Raw genomic sequence first — 19,729 nt, 5'->3', positions numbered from 1 at the left:
AAATAAAGGCTTTTATGAACACACAGAGCATAATTGTTAGATGGATTCAAACAAAAAATATTACACAGAAGTACCTGGGCTGAAACTCTGCAGTTAAGCCAAAAAGAACTCACCACAGTTCAGAGCTGTCTGGCCACCCATGCCTAGAATTAACCCATCTGGCCGCTCCGCCTTGATGACCTCTGTGACAAACTGAGGGGTGATGGGGAGAAAGTAGACAGTATCTGCTTGCTTTAAGCCCACCTCGTTGGTCTGCACCGATGCAATGTTTGGGTTCATCAAGACAGTTTTGACATTTTCTTCCTGAAAAAACAAAAGGACACAGAATCTGAACATATAGTCTAAAGAAGAGAATGACCATACTCAAACAAACGGTTTGTATTGGGAGACAAAACTTATAGGTCATTCTGTGGGCTGCAGAGATCAGTAATAGGACTAGGAAGAAAAAGAAAGACTAATGTTTGGTGAAAGGAAGGAAAAAATTGCTTGAAAACAAAACTATCCAAAAAGAACTGGCTGCCTATGTGGTTCACCCTGAATTCCTTGCCACTAGAGGCATCAGGCAAAACTTAAGATAACGTCTATAGAATTTAACTAGAGGTCTACAAATACTGCTGAACTTTATAGCTCAATTGACCTTAAAACACTAAAGAAAATATCTTAAAAACTTTGAAATTAGTGAACTATAAAACAGAACCACAGGCAACATCAAAGAAGCCTCCCTTTGCAATGTTTGTCAGAGACCAACACGGAATGTACTTTTAAAATGTAGAATGATGTGCTCTTGCTGGAAGCATCAGGAGCCTTCTGCTGAATTCCATCTTTTTATATTTTAATGCCTGCCTTAGTGCTTCAACAAAAAGCATTATACACTGTGTATACATGTTATATTAATAGAAAATGACCAAATGGCAAAAAATAAAATAAAATAAAAATTTCTGTGTGTGTGTGTGTGTGTGTGTGTGTGTGTGTGTAAAGGTATTCATAGCCCTATCTTATGCCTCACATCTGCAGATACCTCAGAAATAATTCTTCATGTAAGCTATGAAGGATAATAGCATTATAAACCAGGATGAGTGTGACACTTAGCAAAATAATTATTATAAAATATGGCCATATGGCTCTTATTATTTTACCTATTACCATGTCAATTTTGAACACTCCTAAAACATCAACAAAATATTCAGATGAAAGTATAAAAATCATCCTTGAAAGCCCTACATGTCCTTGGGGGAGAATCTGAATAAAATATTAAATATATTTCATATTACTTTAAATTCAAATGGTGCCTTAAAACTTATAATCTACTTTTTTATTAATTTATTTGATTTTTATACCCAGACTACAAGAGAAATTTCTACCTCACAGATGAAAAAATTGACATTCAATAAGGTTAAATGACTTGCTAAAGACCTGATAAATGGCAAAATTAGGGCTCTAATCCAAGCCTTATGATTCAAGTTCTATGCCCTTTCCTCAATATGAGTCATCTCTCAAGAGGTGAAGAGAGTGATTTTAAAAAAGTATGATTAATTTTTTTGAACAGATACATACAGATAAGCAAATGCATTTAAAATATGGGTTGGAACTTAAATAATTAAGTCTAAACTGAGAACATGTCATCAATAGAACTTACAGAAGTTCTAACTACTGAAGAAAAGCACCGACAGACTTAAATATTTTCCTGTACAAGGAATATAGCTATTTTCCTATACAAGGAATATAGCTACTTTTGTAAATCAAATTACATAGGTAAAGTTCCATAAATGACTGTGATGAGTGTTTATACATTTTTAAAACTTAGACATAATTTCAAACTATTTTAATAAATTTTCTAACTTTTTTCTAATATAGTTCTGGTTATAATATATGCACCATCTGATTATTTTAAAATGTTTAGTTCATGAATTCATTTCTACTAACTTCTTAATTAATCACAATACTTTATCTAATAATGCCTATTCTTCAGTTGAAATGTATAACTTCACCTAATGGATGTAAAGCACGTAAAAAAATACAAGCTATGAAAATACTAGTCCTTTATAAAACTACCAAATAGGATTTAAAAGTATGCTAATTAAATGTATTTACAAGCCCTGAATGTACTTACATTGTTTTCTAACCAATCTAAACCATTGGACATCCTCTAATTATACGAAGAGAAATTGAATCGTACTACAATAAAGTAAAGTAGTCCTTGAAAATGTGCACAAAAAACACATGTGCATGTGAGTGTATACACCTATGCATGTATGGAGAAGAATATTAAAAAATAAAAACAAATGGGAAGAAGAGTAAGGTAATTGGGGACTGCATTCTGTTTTTTTCAACAGACATCTGTCAGGTGAAAATCTTCATCTACAAAATATTGAATAAAACAAAAAGAAAAATTCTGGCCAATTATTTTTCTGTGTTTGTTGCCCTAGTTTCCCGCCACCTTCAATGCGTTGCTTTCTCCTAGCCAGGTCTCTGGTGAACGGATTTATACTGCAAAGCCAGAGGCAAAGTCACAGAAGAGCTCACATGGCCACTGGATGGCTGATTAGCACCAAAATAGGGATATCCAAGGAAATTAGGACACCAAAGAGATACCAGATTAGCTCCTTAATAGAAATACATGTACAGTGAATTTTTTCTAAAGGTTTATTTTGCTATGACAAAGAGTTGGGGAGATCTTGAAAGACTTTGAAGAAACAGGAAGGGTGTTCTTCCCAACGTGAGCATCAAATCCTCTTTTTCATGTAAACATCTGCCAAATCATTCTGGTCGGTCATCCAGCCCAAGTCACAGATGGGGAAATTGGGTCCCCTAGTGACAGATAATTGGGTCCCCTAGCGACTTCTATAGCTTGGACAAAAGGCACTGATGCCTTTGCTCTCTCAACTGGATCTTGCCATTTCAACCATAGATGCCTGAAGCATCCTGTAGAGCATTCAAAATATCTTAGAGCCCAAATTCCCTCTTTCACACAAAACACAAGTATATTTTAAAAGCTCACTGCCTCTCAAAATTGGCAAAGATGAAGTCAAGCTTTCGCTTTTTGCAGATGACATGATATTATACATGGAAAATCCGATAGACTCCACCAAAAGTCTGCTAGAACTGATACATGAATTCAGCAAAGTTGCAGGATACAAAATCAATGTGCAGAAATCAGTTGCATTCTTATACACTAACAATGAAGCAACAGAAAGACAAATGAAGAAACTGATCCCATTCACAATTGCACCAAGAAGCATAAAATACCTAGGAATAAATCTAACCAAAGATGTAAAAGATCTGTATGCTGAAAACTATAGAAAGCTTATGCAGGTAATTGAAGAAGATATAAAGAAATGGAAAGACATTCCATGCTCATGGATTGGAAGAATAAATATTGTCAAAATGTCAATACTACCCAAAGCTATCTACACATTCAATGCAATCCCAATCAAAATTGCACCAGCATTCTTCTCGAAACTAGAACAAGCAATCCTAAAATTCATATGGAACCACAAAAGGCCCCGAATAGCCAAAGTAATTTTGAAGAAGAAGACCAAAGCAGGAGGCATCACAATCCCAGACTTTAGCCTCTACTACAAAGCTGTCATCATCAAGACAGCATGGTATTGGCATAAAAACAGACACATAGACCAATGGAATAGAATAGAAACCCCAGAACTAGACCCACAAACGTATGGCCAACTCATCTTTGACAAAGCAGGAAAGAACATCCAATGGAAAAAAGACAGTCTCTTTAACAAATGGTGCTGGGAGAACTGGACAGCAACATGCAGAAGGTTGAAACTAGACCACTTTCTCACACCATTCACAAAAATAAACTCAAAATGGATAAAGGACCTGAATGTGAGACAGGAAACCATCAAAACCTTAGAGGAGAAAGCAGGAAAAGACCTCTCTGACCTCAGCCGTAGCAATCTCTTACTCAGCACATCCCCAAAGGCAAGGGAATTAAAAGCAAAAGTGAATTACTGGGACCTTATGAAGATAAAAAGCTTCTGCACAGCAAAGGAAACAACCAACAAAACTAAAAGGCAACCAACGGAATGGGAAAAGATATTTGCAAATGACACATTGGACAAAGGGCTAGTATCCAAAATCTATAAAGAGCTCATCAAACTCCACACCCGAAAAACAAATAACCCAGTGAAGAAATGGGCAGAAAACATGAATAGACACTTCTCTAAAGAAGACATCCGGATGGCCAACAGGCACATGAAAAGATGCTCAACGTCGCTCCTTATCAGGGAAATACAAATCAAAACCACACTCAGATACCACCTCACGCCAGTCAGAGTGGCCAAAATGAAGAAATCAGGAGACTATAGATGCTGGAGAGGATGTGGAGAAACAGGAACCCTCTTGCACTGTTGGTGGGAATGCAAATTGGTGCAGCCGCTCTGGAAAGCAGTGTGGAGGTTCCTCAGAAAATTAAAAATAGACCTACCCTATGACCCAGCAATAGCACTGCTAGGAATTTATCCAAGGGATACAGGAGTACTGATGCATAGGGGCACCTGTACCCCAATGTTTATAGCGGCACTCTCAACAATAGCCAAATTATGGAAAGAGCCTAAATGTCCATCAACTGATGAATGGATAAAGAAATTGTGGTTTATATACACAATGGAATACTACGTGGCAATGAGAAAAAATGAAATATGGCCTTTTGTAGCAACATGGATGGAACTGGAGAGTGTGATGCTAAGTGAAATAAGCCATACAGAGAAAGACAGATACCATATGGTTTCACTCTTATGTGGATCCTGAGAAACATAACAGAAACCCATGGGGGAGGGGAAGGAAAGAAAAAAAAAAAAAAGAGGTTAGAGTGGGAGAGAGCCAAAGCATAAGAGACTGTTAAAAACTGAGAACAAACTGAGGGTTGATGGGGGGTGGGAGGGAGGGCAGGGTGGGAGGGAGGGCAGGGTGGGTGATGGGTATTGAGGAGGGCACATTTTGGGATGAGCACTGGGTGTTGTATGGAAACCAATTTGACAGTAAATTTCATATATTAAAAAATAAAAAATAAAAAAAAATAAAAAAATAAAAAAATAAAAGCTCACTGCCTCAAAAACAATGAGCAACATCTGTAAATGTGGCTTTTTATGTTTTCGGTATAAGTAGGTGGTAACATAGATAATTTTGGAGATCATGCCGAAGTTCTTGATTTGCAGGCGTGAAAAAGTTTAAGAAAGTTAAAATTTTTGCCTGTGATCAAAGTTTCTTTAATGTAAGATGTGTAAGGAATAGTTAAGGATATCAATTATAGTGACTTTGAAAGGAGGTAGTGTCATAAATCTAAATTATAAAATACTAATTGGACCCATTAAAGGAGTATATTAATTCTTACAAAGATCTCTCACCTTCATGGCTTTTACAGCTTGTGATCCTGAGTAGTCAAATTCACCTGCCTGACCAATGGATAGACCTCCTGATCCTAGGATAAGGACTTTGGAGACCTGTAAGCAGTAAGAAAATGACATTGCTTTGATTAGGAAGATGGGGGAAATAGGCATTTTCAAGAGTGGAGAACTCAAACTATATTGTCTAAGTTTACATGGTGATTTAAAGTACAATATTTTGAAAAATATGTAATATGTGAGGAAAAAGACTAAAAATTTAAACATTTCTAATTTCAAAGCAATTTCCAAAGTTCATGAAGCTTTTTTCATTTAAGTGAAAAATTGTGAGAAGAGGTCTACATTTTATTCCAAGATATATAAATACCTAAAAATAATTACATAAATATATATTTAAATATATATGTATATATTTAAATACACACACACACACACACACACACACACACATATATATGATAAGAATCTCCCTAAAATTTAAATGTATTCCATTCAATATTCCTTGGTTTCCTTCTGGACAAAGGAGACCTGGGCTTTCCCTAATGGACAAATGAAAACATAGAAGGCAAGGGGACATGGATACACCTGCATATTCACATTTTTGCCTTTACAGTTCAGTGCCAGAAATATTTAAAGATAATGCAATAAGATAAAGCTCATATCTTGGCAACATACTGAACTTCCAGAGACTGTTATGTGACTCCAAGGAAATAATGATACTGCTTAGTTTTGAGCCACAAGTGCCAAACCCTTCAGAGAAGAAAGATACTCCTGCTCACTGCAAAAGACAAGGACTTGGGAAAATTGGTTTGCCTCAACAAATATTTATTGGATGCCTGCTACATGCGAAGATACTGTGGAATCCCAAACTTTTTGGTGTCTTTTTGGTGTCTTTTTCCTCACCATTAACAAAAAGATACACGTCTGAAGAACATGAGTTGATATTCTGAGAAAAACACTATACTGTAAGTACATTGCTTTCTTTGGCTACTAAGAACCCACCATTTTATTCCACATTGAGTGGGTAAATTACCTCCAATCTTTCTATCTCAGGCAAAGAGGCTGCCATGGAAATCCTTAAAACAGAGCATCCAACTCAAATTATCATTTTATGAAAACATATAATTCAACTATTTTTATTTATAAAAAGAGTCAATACGTATATATATATACTTGAAAATACATATACATTCTTCTAAATTTTATATAATAATGATGTGGGTATGTGTGTGGTTTAACTATGAAGGAAATGGGTAGAAACCTTAACATATTAACATATGTATTTAAATAAATAAGGATTCAAGTCTTGTGCTATAGTAATCCTTATCCATTTGCTTTTTAGAGGTAAAATAGTATTATTCTATTGAATAATAACTCTTCTCATTGAAACAAAAAATGTTCTATCATCAATAATGATTCTGTAATCTGAACTGTATCTCAAGCGTACATAAGACTATAGTTTATTAAGTAATAAAAAATGTGTCAAATTTGAAACTAAAAGCCTATTCTTTATTAAATTATTGTATTACAAATTTTCTAGAAGTAAACTGTAAAAGATTTTATATCAAAACAGGAAAATTCCATCAAGAACAGGCAAAATAATTAGATGCTAAAATGATGAGTAATTACCATACCACTAATCACCTCTTATAGACATTAAAATGGTTAACATCATTCACTTAAAAAAATTATCATATGATAGAGAAAATAAAAAATACATAAACCAAAAAGAAGCCCGCATATACTGACCTCCACTCGAGAGGCAACCAGTGCTGGCTTTGGCAGAACCGATGTGATTGTGGTACCTTTCCCTTTTTTTATCAGTGAGAAAAAAGAATCAAACAGGTACTAGAAAAAAATAGAACCAACAAGTTAGAAGCTGCAAAACTCATCAGGTTACTAGATAAAACATAGTATGGCCAGTTAAATTTGAACTTCAGATAAGTAACATACTTTTTTTTAAGGGTAAGTATTCATATGCACTATTTGGTTTTTGTTTTTCTGCCAAAATTGGCAAACTAAATATTTACTATTATAAGAATTAGATCAAATAAACATTTCTAATTGTTCACTTCAAATCCTATCAGAAGAAAGTTTTCAGCAGACAGTGAACATTTCAGATAATGCCTTCTGAGAATGTCAAGTTTTCATCCCCTTAATTAGGGGTTATTTTCTTCTAAATGTTTTCTTCTAAATAAAACTCTAGTTATACAAAAGAAATTAAAGCTATATTGCATATACGTCCTAAAGTTCAAAATAACTGGATTTTGAAAATTTCTATCCACTCTAAAAATATCTCTAAAGTTTATTCTTAGCTTTACCAATGAATCTACTTCCATTGTTTCACTAGACATGATAAATTTCAACAAAAATATTCATTTTGTAGCTTCGGCAGCACAAAGAAAAAGGATTAAGTACTACTGGATGTTGCATGCCTTAATTTCAATGTTCTTAATCTGATGTACTAATATAGGCAAAATATTTAAATTTTAAATAAAAAGAAAACAGTATTCACCATGCATTAGGCAATAGTGTATGTCACCAAATTTTCCTTATGCTTTTCATCATGGGTAGGTAATGGTATACTGACTTGGGCTATTAAGAATCATTATTTCCTGGGATGCCTGGGTGGTTCAGTGGGTTAAGCATCCAACTTCAGCTCAGGTCATGATCTCACAGTTTGTGAGTTCGAGCCCTGTGTCGGGCTCTGTGCTGACAGCCCAGAGCCTGGAGCCTGCTTCGGATTCTGTGTCTCCCTCTCTCTCTGACCCTCCCCTGCTTGCACTCTCTCTCTCTCTCAAAAATAAATAAACATTAAAATAATTGTTCTTAAATCATTATTTCCTGATAATATTAAAAAATAAAAAGCATAAATATCTGAAAAGGCAATTCACGGGTGAGAAAGCAGACTTTACAGAGGGAAAATTCTGATTCTCCTCATTTTACCTAGGTGCCTTTTCTGAGAATATCTGCCAACAGGGAAGAACTGTCAGCATGACTAGTGGAGGCCTTAGAGTGTGGGGGAGGAAGTCACACCAGACTTTCCAGACTTTTGTGAGTGTCACCAGAAGCTTGTGTTTGGAAAGATGACTTTGAACACTGAACCAAAAAGTCACACACAAAAATAAAAATATTTAAATTAAAAACAAAATTCTTCTAAGCATTCCTTGTGGTTCTCTTCTTAAGCCATCTGACTCACATATATGTGCATGCACGCCCTCTCCCCTCCCTCATACCCCTGCCCTTCTTCCTTCTCCCGCTGCTGTTTATTCTCCCTTCCTGGCTATACAACCAGTTGCCATAGGGATTTTTGTGAAGTCACAGATGGGGGATTAAAATTTCATTTCAGTTATGAGAACAAGAGAGCAAGAGGGAATTCATTTGCATAGTACAACCATTGTAAATTTCAGAACTAAATATATTAGAATGATAACGATTTAAGTAAAAATAGCATCACATCAGGTTTCGTAAGGGTTTTCCCACTTTAAATTTTAAAGAAGATAGAAATTTCCTCCATGATATTCATGGGGAAATTTTAATACAATGTGTGTGTTATCAAAGTATTCTTCTTGAAAATATTCTTACCCAAGATCATCTGGGCTAACTATTTTTGTTTCCCAAGTTTTCACATTAATACATTTCTGATTTTAAAAAAGACTAAGTGTACAATAGGTCTTATTTTCTGACATACCTCAGTGTCTGTTGGGCCTGGGCTGACCTCTGGGTGGAATTGCACACCAAAGAAGGGTTTGCTTTCATGCATAATCCCCTAAAGGAATAAGAAATAGGAAGAAATTCCTTCTGTAACAATGAATGTTAACCAGGACTGTGTACTACTTAGCGGACAATAAAGTCCAAATAAAAACACTAAGTTAAAGGCTTAAAGACATTCTAGCAGCTAACAGCCATAATAAAGACAGGCCAACAAAGACTCAACCAAATGTGGTCCCCTCAATAAAAACAACTGATTTGGTCTATAGCCTTTGGGCCCTCCTCCCCAGGGTCTCAGAATAAACTCAAATCTTCTTATCTCCAACTCCTAAATTACTTCTCCAAGGGTCTTCTCAAAGGCTACTTCAGAGCTAAGTGAGTCCCAGAGACCCATATGGACTAGGTCCAAACAGATCTCCACCAAATGCCCATTAGCAATCAATGTGAAAGACAGTCACTGATTAACCACTCAAAGAGTGGATCTTAATGAGTCAACTGATGAGAGAATAAGACAGAAATGACTTTTTAAAAAGCAGAGGGCCATGGGAAATAACCTATAAGAGGAGTTCTTATACACACACACACACATCAAAAAAAGCCCACATAAACAAGGTATGTGTATAACAGAGTATTAAAAGCCCAGCATTACTCATTGCCAACTGAACAGGTTTATTGAGGGCCCTACCTCATTGGTTTGATCGTTGACGTTCACAAAAAGTGGTTTCCAGCCAGCAGGAAGGGTGTTGTCCAGGGCATAGCCATGATTCTGAGCAGTAATGAAAGCCTGTCTGTTTGTGATATTCAAAACAGGCTGATTCTGCCCTCTGGAGGGAAAAGGGGAGAAAGAATAAGGAAAAGGAAAAGTGAAGAGAAGAATATAAATACATTTGTTGTAAAACAGTGAACAAGTAAAGCCTATTAAAATGTGAAAGTTTCAATTGCTTAGTGAAAATTACTCTGTGAGAAAAGTCACAGATTGTTAATCCCAATAATTTTAGCAACAAAAATCAATTCAGGAAGCTTTGCTGTGTGTTAAATAGCAGGTCTATTAAACTTGTACAATTTTAGAAAAGGGAGAACTGCACTCATAACAAAAGTTAAGAATTGCTCACTAGCTTAACAGACAAATATAAGTGATTTATTTTAAGGGAGCTAGGTAATTTTAAAGCCAGAGAGTGTGGGGGAAATAATAAAGAGATGACTCTGTCCTGAATTATTCTGAATTACACTTCATGCAGAGGGGGGGCCGTGGGGGAAAGCTCCATATTAAATAAATTGGCATCATGTGGGGTCAGAAGTAAAACCAAGAGGACCTGAAGACTTCCCAGTTCTTAAGTCACACTAGAGTCCTACAATGTTAGAAACCAGAACAGTTTCCCTTAGAATATCATTTGATAGTCTATCGTTTGATAATGTCATTTGATATTACAACCTCAACTTATGCCAAGGGGAGGAAAATAACTTTAAACTACAGCAACGTTATTGTTAGAGAAGGCTGCCTTTCAAAAATGTAATAAAAGTGGTATCGGGTAGTCAGACAACTGTGAACCATGTAATAGTACAGTTAGCTGTTTTTTCTAAAGAAAATGGCCTGTAGTCTTTTGCGTTTAGTTATTGACAGCATTGCAGATCCAGTTTGACCTGTAAACAGAAGCATAACTATCTCACCTGTTGGCCATGGACATCTTGTAGGTTTTAGCACCAGCAGCCAATCCTGTTATTAAATTTCCTGTACTGATTCCAAACAATGGCTCCTTACGATCACTCTCCAAAACCTAATACAGGGAGAATGTTTATGAGCTAGAGTACAGTCCCCGCACTGCCCCCCCAAATGCTGCCTCTGAAGGAATAAAAATGAAGCATCCTTTTTTTTTCTTAATTAACAAGAAAATAGTAATTGAATAAACAGTTAAGGCTAAAGGGGCACCGAGGTGGCTCAGTCGGACGGGCATCCGACCCTTGATTTTGGCTCAGATCATGAGCTCACGGTAGTGAGATGGAGTCCCTGTGCTGACAGTGCAGAACCTGCTTGGGATATTCTCTCTCCCTCTCTCTCTCTGCCCATCTCCCTCTCATGTGTGTGTACCCTCTCAAAATAAATAAATAAACTTAAAAAAAAGTTATAAATAAGAACATGAGGGGTGCCTGGGTGGCTCAGTCGGTAAAGCGTCCGACTTCGGCTCAGGTCACAATCTCGCGGTCCGTGAGTTCAAGCCCCGAGTCGGGCTCTGGGCTGATGGCTCAGAGCCTGGAGCCTGCTTCCGATTCTGTGTCTCCCTCTCTCTCTCTGCCCCTCCCCCGCTCATGCTCTGTCTCTCTCTGTCTCAAAAATAAATAAAACGTTGAAAAAAAATTTAAAAAAAAAGAACATGACTGACAAATTTGTAGCATTAGAATTCAATAAAGTGTACTTAATAAACTAAACAAAATTTAATGTTTCTTTAGAAACCTGAAGGTGTTGTAGGTACCAAAGTCATGGTGAGAAACGTGAATTGTCATTTTACGACTGTACAGAGAGACACATTGGGAGGTTGGACTCCTGCTCTCTTGAATCGAGGACACAGTCCCAGTTACTTTGCCTAAAGAAAGGTTCCTTTTGCCTCTGGTACTCTCTCCTCCTTGTTTCCTCCCATACCGTGTCTGCTGACACTGCCTCAGAGGCCATAGACAGGAGTGGAAAAGAATATGGGAATACCTGAAATATATTACAGCCTTTGTGACAGTTACATAGCAGAGTCCCTCCACCTCACACGCAGATACACACTACCCCCAGGAGCACTGTACCTTTTTGACATTCTGAATTAGTGGTTGTGCAAGAGCTGGGTTCCCGGGTCCTCCAGCAATTAAAAGCCCATCATACTCCATGTTGGTGAAATCATGATTCCAGGGAACTAAATGCACTTCTGCTCCTCGCTAGAAAAGAAATGCAAAAATAATCAATTTAATAACATTTTTCTTTGCCAAAGTAGAATTTTGCCTAGACCTTCTCTTGATTAACCACTCCCTAATGGGGAAAAAGAGTACATGATTCAAACGAATAATGCTGAGTGAAAAATTCTTTGGTGGCTCACTGTATTTTGTATAATATAGATGGAGCCAGTGGTCAACAGAAAGTGAAGAAAAAACATGTTTAAAGTTTTGATCCTGAAAAAAATAATGTACTTTCCCATATTTCAGGAGGTTTCAGAGTCTTAAAAAATTCCTGACTGGGCACCCAGGAATATAGGTTATTTTCACAAGCTGTGGTAGAGAGTTATTTAAAAAAGAGAGAGAGAGAAATCCATTTTCTGCAAAATTATGCTAGTCTACCTCTCATCTTTTTCAATTTTGCTTTTTTTACCTGACCAAATTTTTTAGCAGCCTTCTTTCCTAGCGTTTTCTCATATTATCTGTAGTATATGTATTGTCATTGAATAATTAGAACTTTTGTATATAGAAGTGGGTAGGAAGACATCTTTGATGGTTTCCCTAGAAACATTTCCTGAGACAAGAATTTGAGAAAAAGGAGTTTATTTGGATGGGTTTCTAAGAAGTGACACTGTGACACACGCCAATAAATTATGCATTATCAAGTTCTGTAAACACCTAGAGCTTCAGCCCACTGAGGAACTCTGAGTGTGTAGACAATCCACTCTCAAGATAGTTCAGTCATGGGGCAAGAGTTGAGATATTTACACACTGAACTTCTCTTGACTTTAGGTAGGGGGTGCTCCAGGGATCATTAATTCTACAGTATTTCCTGCCAGTCAATAGGCTCCAACCAACTAAAGAGAGCCCTCAAGCAATGAAGTGCAGGCCTCTGCAACTGGAGGATGGGCTAAATGCCCTATAATGGTGAAATGAGAAAGAGATACAGATAGGCCATCAACAGCATCTGCTACTGAAGAGTCCATGCAAGTTTTTATTAATAAAATGGGCCAGAATTTAAAATCATGACTTAGATCATTTGGCTGATACTCTTGAACGAAGAGAAGGTGAATTGAAGAATTCCTCTGCACTCACAACTATTTTGGTATTATGGAAATATCTGTGTATGTGCGCGTATGAGAGAGAGAGAGGAACAGAAACAGAAAGACATAGGTAGGGAGAGAGATGGAAAAGTGGGATAAGGAGAAATCCCAACAAAACAGTATTTAAGGAAACATCATAATGGTTACATTCACCTGCAGAATTTTTAACGTTTAATTTTAATTGGTTGCCTAAGAGTTTATATGAAGGAATGTGAAAGTTTGTACTCTATCAGGGCATGATCCCTGAAAACATTTGTCACATAATAATTGTACTCCAATGGAGGAGTTCTCCAACTGACTCTCAATTTTTGGTCATCTCTAAACTCAAAGAAAATAAGCATGGCATGTCTCAGAATGTCAGTCAATGAGTGATAAGAAGTCATCACTCTTCTGTTTGTGGCCTTTAAAGATTTTTTAAAAACACACTCAACATCTCTAATTTTAACAGGAATAAATTTTATTTTGTAGATCAAAGAGAGCAAAAAGAGAATGGATCCCCTGACATTCTGAGAGAACACATTAGCTTTCTCTGAAACAGAAAAGGGAAATCAGTTTCACACTAAAAAGATCAATATTACAAATCCTCACCCTCGAGATGCAACAAATTACTTACCTTTACTAGAAGGCGAATTACATTGTTTTTAATGCCACAGTCTACAGCTACCACTTTTGTGGGGTTTCCTTTGCCATACACCTTGACATCCTGCCATTCGAAAAAGCAGAGAGTGAGAGGGAAGGTCTAGCTGTGAGCAGCACACCAATATCATAAACACAACATATCATAACACCTGAAGATGCTTAGCACTTACATTGGTAACAGGGTGATTGCTGACTACTAGGGAGTGACTGGCAATTAACAATCAATGTAGAAGAAAGGCACAGCAAGTGACACAGACTGTACCTTTTCTTATGAAGCAAAGGGTACTTTGCTGTTTTACATAAAATGTAGATTACAGTAATAACAATGGTCCCTGAGAAATTGGTTGCTTCCATAGTTAACAATAATCTCTCCCATGATTTGCCTCATTAACAACCAGTGGCAATGGAATTTTCAAGTATTACCGCCTGATTCAGCACTAGGCAGATGTGGTAATAGATACATCATGCTTTAAATACCACTTGATCTTCAACTTGTAATAAAGGCTGGATGGGGTAGAGCTGTTGTGCATTAGGCTTATGCAGTGGGGCTAATGGATAAAATCAGGATGAGAATCGGATGATTGCTAAGCTAGTGTAGACCACTGGTCTCTTTAGGTTACTGTGCATTTATCCGCATTGAAATGATAGGCTTCATAAAAGGATCCCCAAGCATATGATAATCATTACCTACATCCTAAGCACTGCTTGGAGTCAGACCCATTTTCACAGGCATTTACCCAAGAATCAGTTCCCCAAAGTCATAAAAGGAGAAATAATAGAAACAGAAAGCCTAGAGGACTGGGTGCCCACATGGATTTCAGCTTTGAGAATTAGCTAGTATATTCTGAATTTAGGATGATTTCAATGTTTCCAAAAAGTTTTAGATAAAAGTTGCAACCTGGATATTTGAAAGAGTATTTTACTTTAACTGAAATATCTACTCTCTACTCTCCACTCTCCGCACACTCTATAGAATGGGAAATGACAATCCTTAGACTGTACTTGAAAAAAAATATATAAAGTTTGTCACATTTTTTTCTTTAGCTAACTATCCTAAAGAAAAAATACCCCATTCTTTCCATGATCTGCAGAAATTATTGCTGAGCTGATCTATAAATGCTACAGATAATCTCTCTCATCACATAATTTGAAAAAGTATATACTTATTTTTAACCTTAGGCTTCTGCTACAAAATAAAGCAATATTACCATCTAGTTGTAGCTACATCAAATTGCAATTACAAGACAATGAATTAAGTTATCAACCATATCCAAATAAAACTCATAGAATATAGTCTGATACAAATATGCATTTTATCACAGTTACAATGAAATTATTTAATTGCACCAAGCATCAAGAAACAGGGACAGTTTTCACCATTGCAATCTCTCTCTTCATATGATGTATATAGAAATACAGGTAGGCTCCTTTTTTCTAGTCTCTACACAAATACATTATACGCTCTTCATACAGAATGATAGCAGTTTTAAGCAAGAATTCACAGACACATGAATATATGAATTTGTATTATGACTCTTGAAGAGAGGAATATGTTATGCAGTGTTTTTAACCTCATTACCACAGAATTTTTTTAAGGTGAATTTCTCTAGGTCAACATTTCTCACATGTGGAAAATCCTACACTAGATCCCCAAGGTAGCTCTCAATTCTAAAAGGAAAAATAGCACTTTTTCATGCTGTGTCTCAGACCAAATCACTTCACAGAGAAATGTCTAGAAAAAAAATACAGAAAAATAGTTCCATGCCATTTGAATGGACAAATTTTGGAATTAAAAACAAGAGATTACTGCATATGGCATGATCAAATTTCAAATATATAAACAATTACATATAATTTAAAATTCACTGTCTTTAACAACTCATCTTTCTTATGCTTCAGCATCCTGTGAATGCATGTCTGAGCCCAACATCAAGGCTCAGTACTGATTGTCTAGGACCTATAATCCTTGTCTCCCATTTCCATGTGAATAGAAATAGGAACAGGAATACCAGATAATATCAACATGTGTTTTCTCTGAGGCTGACATGCTATTAATCAGGCAATTTTCAGTCCTTTAATAACATTTTCTTAAGAAAAGGCCCTGGTGGGGGCACCTGGGTGGCTCAGTCAGTTAAGTGTCCAGCTTTGGCTCAGGTCATGATCTCATGGTTCATGAATTTGAGCAGCGAGTCGGGCTCAGTGCTGACAGCTCAGAGTCTGGAGCCTGCTTTGGATTTTGTGTCTTCCTCTCTCTCTACACCTCCCCCACTCGTTCTCTCTCTCTCTCTCTCTCTCTCTCTCTCTCTCTCAAAACTAAATAAACATTAAAAAAAAAGAAAAAAAAGAAAAAAAGAACCTTGGTGGACCAAAGTTCTCACAGCTGGAATTCTTCATGAAATGTTGTTCTCGATAGCCATTCTGACTGATGCTAGATCAATGCAAGTAAAAGTTACTAACTTTAAATTTTTGTTTTAACGTTTATTTATTTTTGAGACAGAGAGAGACAGAGCATGAACGGGGGAGGGGCAGAGAGAGAGGGAGACACAGAATCGGAAGCAGGCTCCAGGCTCTGAGCCATCAGCCCAGAGCCCAACACGGGGCTTGAACTCATGGACCGTGAGATCGTGACCTGAGCTGAAGTCGGACGCTTAACCGACTGAGCCACCCAGGCGCCCCAAAAAGTTACTAACTTTAAACGGAATGATTTGTATATTTCAGATGCTATGAGATCCTTTTTTCCCTCAACTCTGGTGCTTCAGGAAGATGACCTCCGCCTCAGTGAAGATTTTGATATTACAAGAAATAAAACTACAAAATGTGAAGGGAAATCTCTCACCTTGGTTGAAACCTCAGCGATCAAATTCTGCTTATTTGGATCCACGAAATCCACAGACTGACCTTCAAATTCAATCTTCCCGAGCATGGTACCCTGTCAAATCAAAAAATTAGACAGTTAAAAGGGAGCAACGGTCAAGGTGCTAACAGGATCCATTCACAGGGACCTACACAGCAGCTCCAAGATCTAAATGTCTTTATAACTACTCAAAACCATCAGCAGAAAGAAGATCCTCATCTTCTCAACCTGGAAAGATGCATGGTACATTTTGAGAAATGCTATGGGAAGTACAATTCATTTTTTTAGGGCTGAGATTGTGACCTGGAGTAAGCAAGATCAAAAGGCATCAGAATTCAGGCCTCCAAGCTCCAGACGGTGCCAATTAAACTATTTAGGCTACCTATTCCCTTAGTGCATATGACCTAAAGATCGTTCATGGGAGACATGGACAAAACAATCTATTGAGAAGAAAATAATAAATCTAAAAATTGTAGAAAATTGAAAAGAATGAGAATTAATTACATTATGATAGTAAAATTCATTTACAAAAAGATGTGAAATGCGGGCACCTGGCTGGTTCAGTCAGTAAAGCATGTGACTCGATCTCAGGGTTATGAGTTTGAGCCCCACATTGGGCATAGAGATAACTTGAAAGAAAGAAAGAAAGAAAGAAAGAAAGAAAGAAAGAAAGAAAGAAAGAAAGAAAGAAAGAAAGAAAGAAAGAAAGAAAAGAGAAAGAAAGAAAGAAAGAAAGAAAGAAAGAAAGAAAGAAAGAAAGAAAGAGAAAGAAAGAGGGGTGCCTGGGTGGCTCAGTCGGTTGGGCGTCCGACTTCAGCTCAGGTCATGATCTCATGGTTCATGGGTTCGGCCCGCATCAGGCTCTGTGCTGACAGCTCAAAGCCTGGAGCCTGCTTCCGATTCTGTGTCTCCCTCTCTCTCTGCCCCTCCCCCACTTGCGCTCTGTCTCCCTCTGTCTCAAAAATAAATAAACATTAAAAAAAATTTTAAAAAGAAAGAAAGAGAAAGAAAGAAAGATGAAATGCCAAGTAAATCATCAATTTTGAGAAGAAGCATTGAAAATATTCACTGCTTTAGATATGTAAATGTCCAGGTGTCCTTAAGGACCTGAACTTTAAAGAATGTTTAGACCTCTCTGAAGTTTTCACAAATTAGCCTTGCTAGCTGAAGATGGCAAATGTTTTCCTATTATTAGCAATGTCTTGAGATTTACTTATTAGTAAGTCTAGTTTTTTTCTATTTAGAAAAATGGCATATTACTTTTAGTAATCAAGACTTTATTAGGGGTGGGAGGGAGTCAAAATAGGCAAAATTGATTTGCCTTTCTCCAAGGAAATTACTGCATTGAAGGAAAGAGAAAGAAGCTTTTGTTTCCTTTTGAAATGTATTCCTTAAGGGAAGAAGTAGTCACTTGGGAATGAGTGAGGGTAGAATGTACCAGCACATCATTCAAACATGATGGTTATTTTGATGTGATTATTAGACCAGAGTGCTACCTCACACTCTGGGAAAAAGAACTATAAACCACTTTTCACTTCCACACTGGATTATTACATTTCATGATGGTCTCTATTTACTCTTATCATCCAAATCACAGAATTCCTTGACCATGTTTATGGATCCCTAATTTTGAAATGTGGTTTTCAGTTCTCATTCCCTCTTTTTTTAAAGCATGCTGAATGAAATACAATCTTACCTTTCAACTTAAGATTAACAGAACAGAAAGTCACAAAATATACATTTTTAATATGAACCAACATAGTCAAATATAACCAACATAGTCAAATATAAGAGGCAATACTACTATTTTACCTGTGCTAATCCATTCAGCCTATTTTTTTAATGTTTATTTATTTTTGAGAGAGGAGTGTGTGCGTGGAGGAGGGGCAGAGAGAGGGAGACAGAGAATCCCATGGGTCTCCCGCTCAGGAACTAAGAGATCATGATCTGAGCCAAAAATCAAGAGTCGAGAGTCAGACACTTAACTGACTGAGCCACCCAGGTGCCACTATTCAGCCGAATTTTGAGAACGTAACCACCTGTGATAAAAGAGGGTTCATCTTAAGCCAACATATCACATGAAGAGTACAATATAGTCTTGTAAAGCATTTTTCCAAATCATTAGGCTTGACTATATTTTTATTCACCCGCTGATTCCGCAGCCCAAATTGAATTTCCCCATTTTATTCCCTTCCCATTCAAGTAGCCTTACCACTGTTTACTGCTCCCACAATACCACTGGGCTAAGAAAACACAAGAATCAACTTGGGATGTACAATCTCATTAACATCTATTCTCAGGAAAATTATGAAGGAGGAAGTAAAAGCAGAGGTGAGGGACAGGATATTGTAAACTCTCACTGTCCTCCTTCTAGTCATGGGTATGTGGTGTGCCTTATTTACAAAGAGCTGTTTTCAGAAAGCTGTTCTTTCTGTGTACAGAGATCCTATGTCAATATAGTTTCTAACAGGGAGTCTGCAACGGATTTGCTTGAAGAATCCATTTCACTTTGCAAATATATCATTTATTATTTTTTCTTTTTTATGTAATATAATTCAATGAAAAAATTTCAGTGGCATTTGGGGAATTTAATTCATAGTAGTGAGGTAAAGTGTCTTTGTGTTTTGGGATGTGAAGATTTTGTGTATGAAAAAAAAAATAGTGTCCTCCTCTCACAACAAGAAAAAGCAAGCAGATGGTGATGAGATATTGTCAAAGGAGGGGTCAGATGTTTCAGCTATGAGATGTGCCAACTAGAAGTTAAACTTACCTTTTATTATCACCTTGGTCTTTTGAATAGTCTTAAGAAAGAGTATATAATTGAGGTAACGTATGCAGGGCTCATTGTACACACTTATGAAATAGAACTCACTAATTTCACAGATAACCACTCCAAGGAAACCGAACAAATAACAGCAAAAGTATTGCACACTTTCTAGTTTACATTTTTCAGCATGCCAGCATTCAACTGAGGCAAAATTATGCACCTGGTTACCTCCTCCACTGGTCTCACTGTCACATGAGCTGACTTATAAAGGCCTTGACTCACTGGGATAGTGAACACCCAGTGGGCACTCAATATCCTGCTGCCAAGTGAATTAATCTCAAATCCATTCAGCAACAAACATCCCAATCAAGTATTAAGTCTGAAA

The 19,729-nt window shown here is 36.9% G+C and overlaps 1 protein-coding gene across 1 annotated transcript in view; it reads right to left on the bottom strand.

The window, feature by feature from the left end:
• The window catches only part of CPS1 (carbamoyl-phosphate synthase 1), a 130,171-nt gene that overhangs the window by 80,492 nt on the left and 29,950 nt on the right, over positions 1–19,729 (bottom strand). The window contains exons 6-14 of the mRNA XM_015539236.2: positions 16,560–16,652; positions 13,698–13,787; positions 11,859–11,987; positions 10,743–10,849; positions 9,760–9,898; positions 9,055–9,132; positions 7,113–7,211; positions 5,367–5,462; positions 114–303 (exon numbers count right to left, since the gene is read on the bottom strand). Of these exons, the coding sequence (XP_015394722.2) occupies positions 114–303; positions 5,367–5,462; positions 7,113–7,211; positions 9,055–9,132; positions 9,760–9,898; positions 10,743–10,849; positions 11,859–11,987; positions 13,698–13,787; positions 16,560–16,652 (1,021 nt within the window). The remainder of the gene's footprint in view (positions 1–113; positions 304–5,366; positions 5,463–7,112; positions 7,212–9,054; positions 9,133–9,759; positions 9,899–10,742; positions 10,850–11,858; positions 11,988–13,697; positions 13,788–16,559; positions 16,653–19,729) is intronic.

This window comes from Panthera tigris, chromosome C1, assembly GCF_018350195.1.
Source record: "Panthera tigris isolate Pti1 chromosome C1, P.tigris_Pti1_mat1.1, whole genome shotgun sequence".
Classification (NCBI taxonomy): Eukaryota; Metazoa; Chordata; class Mammalia; order Carnivora; family Felidae; genus Panthera; species Panthera tigris.
Note: the sequence above shows the minus strand (reverse complement) of the source record. Positions and strands in the feature narration are given on the sequence as shown.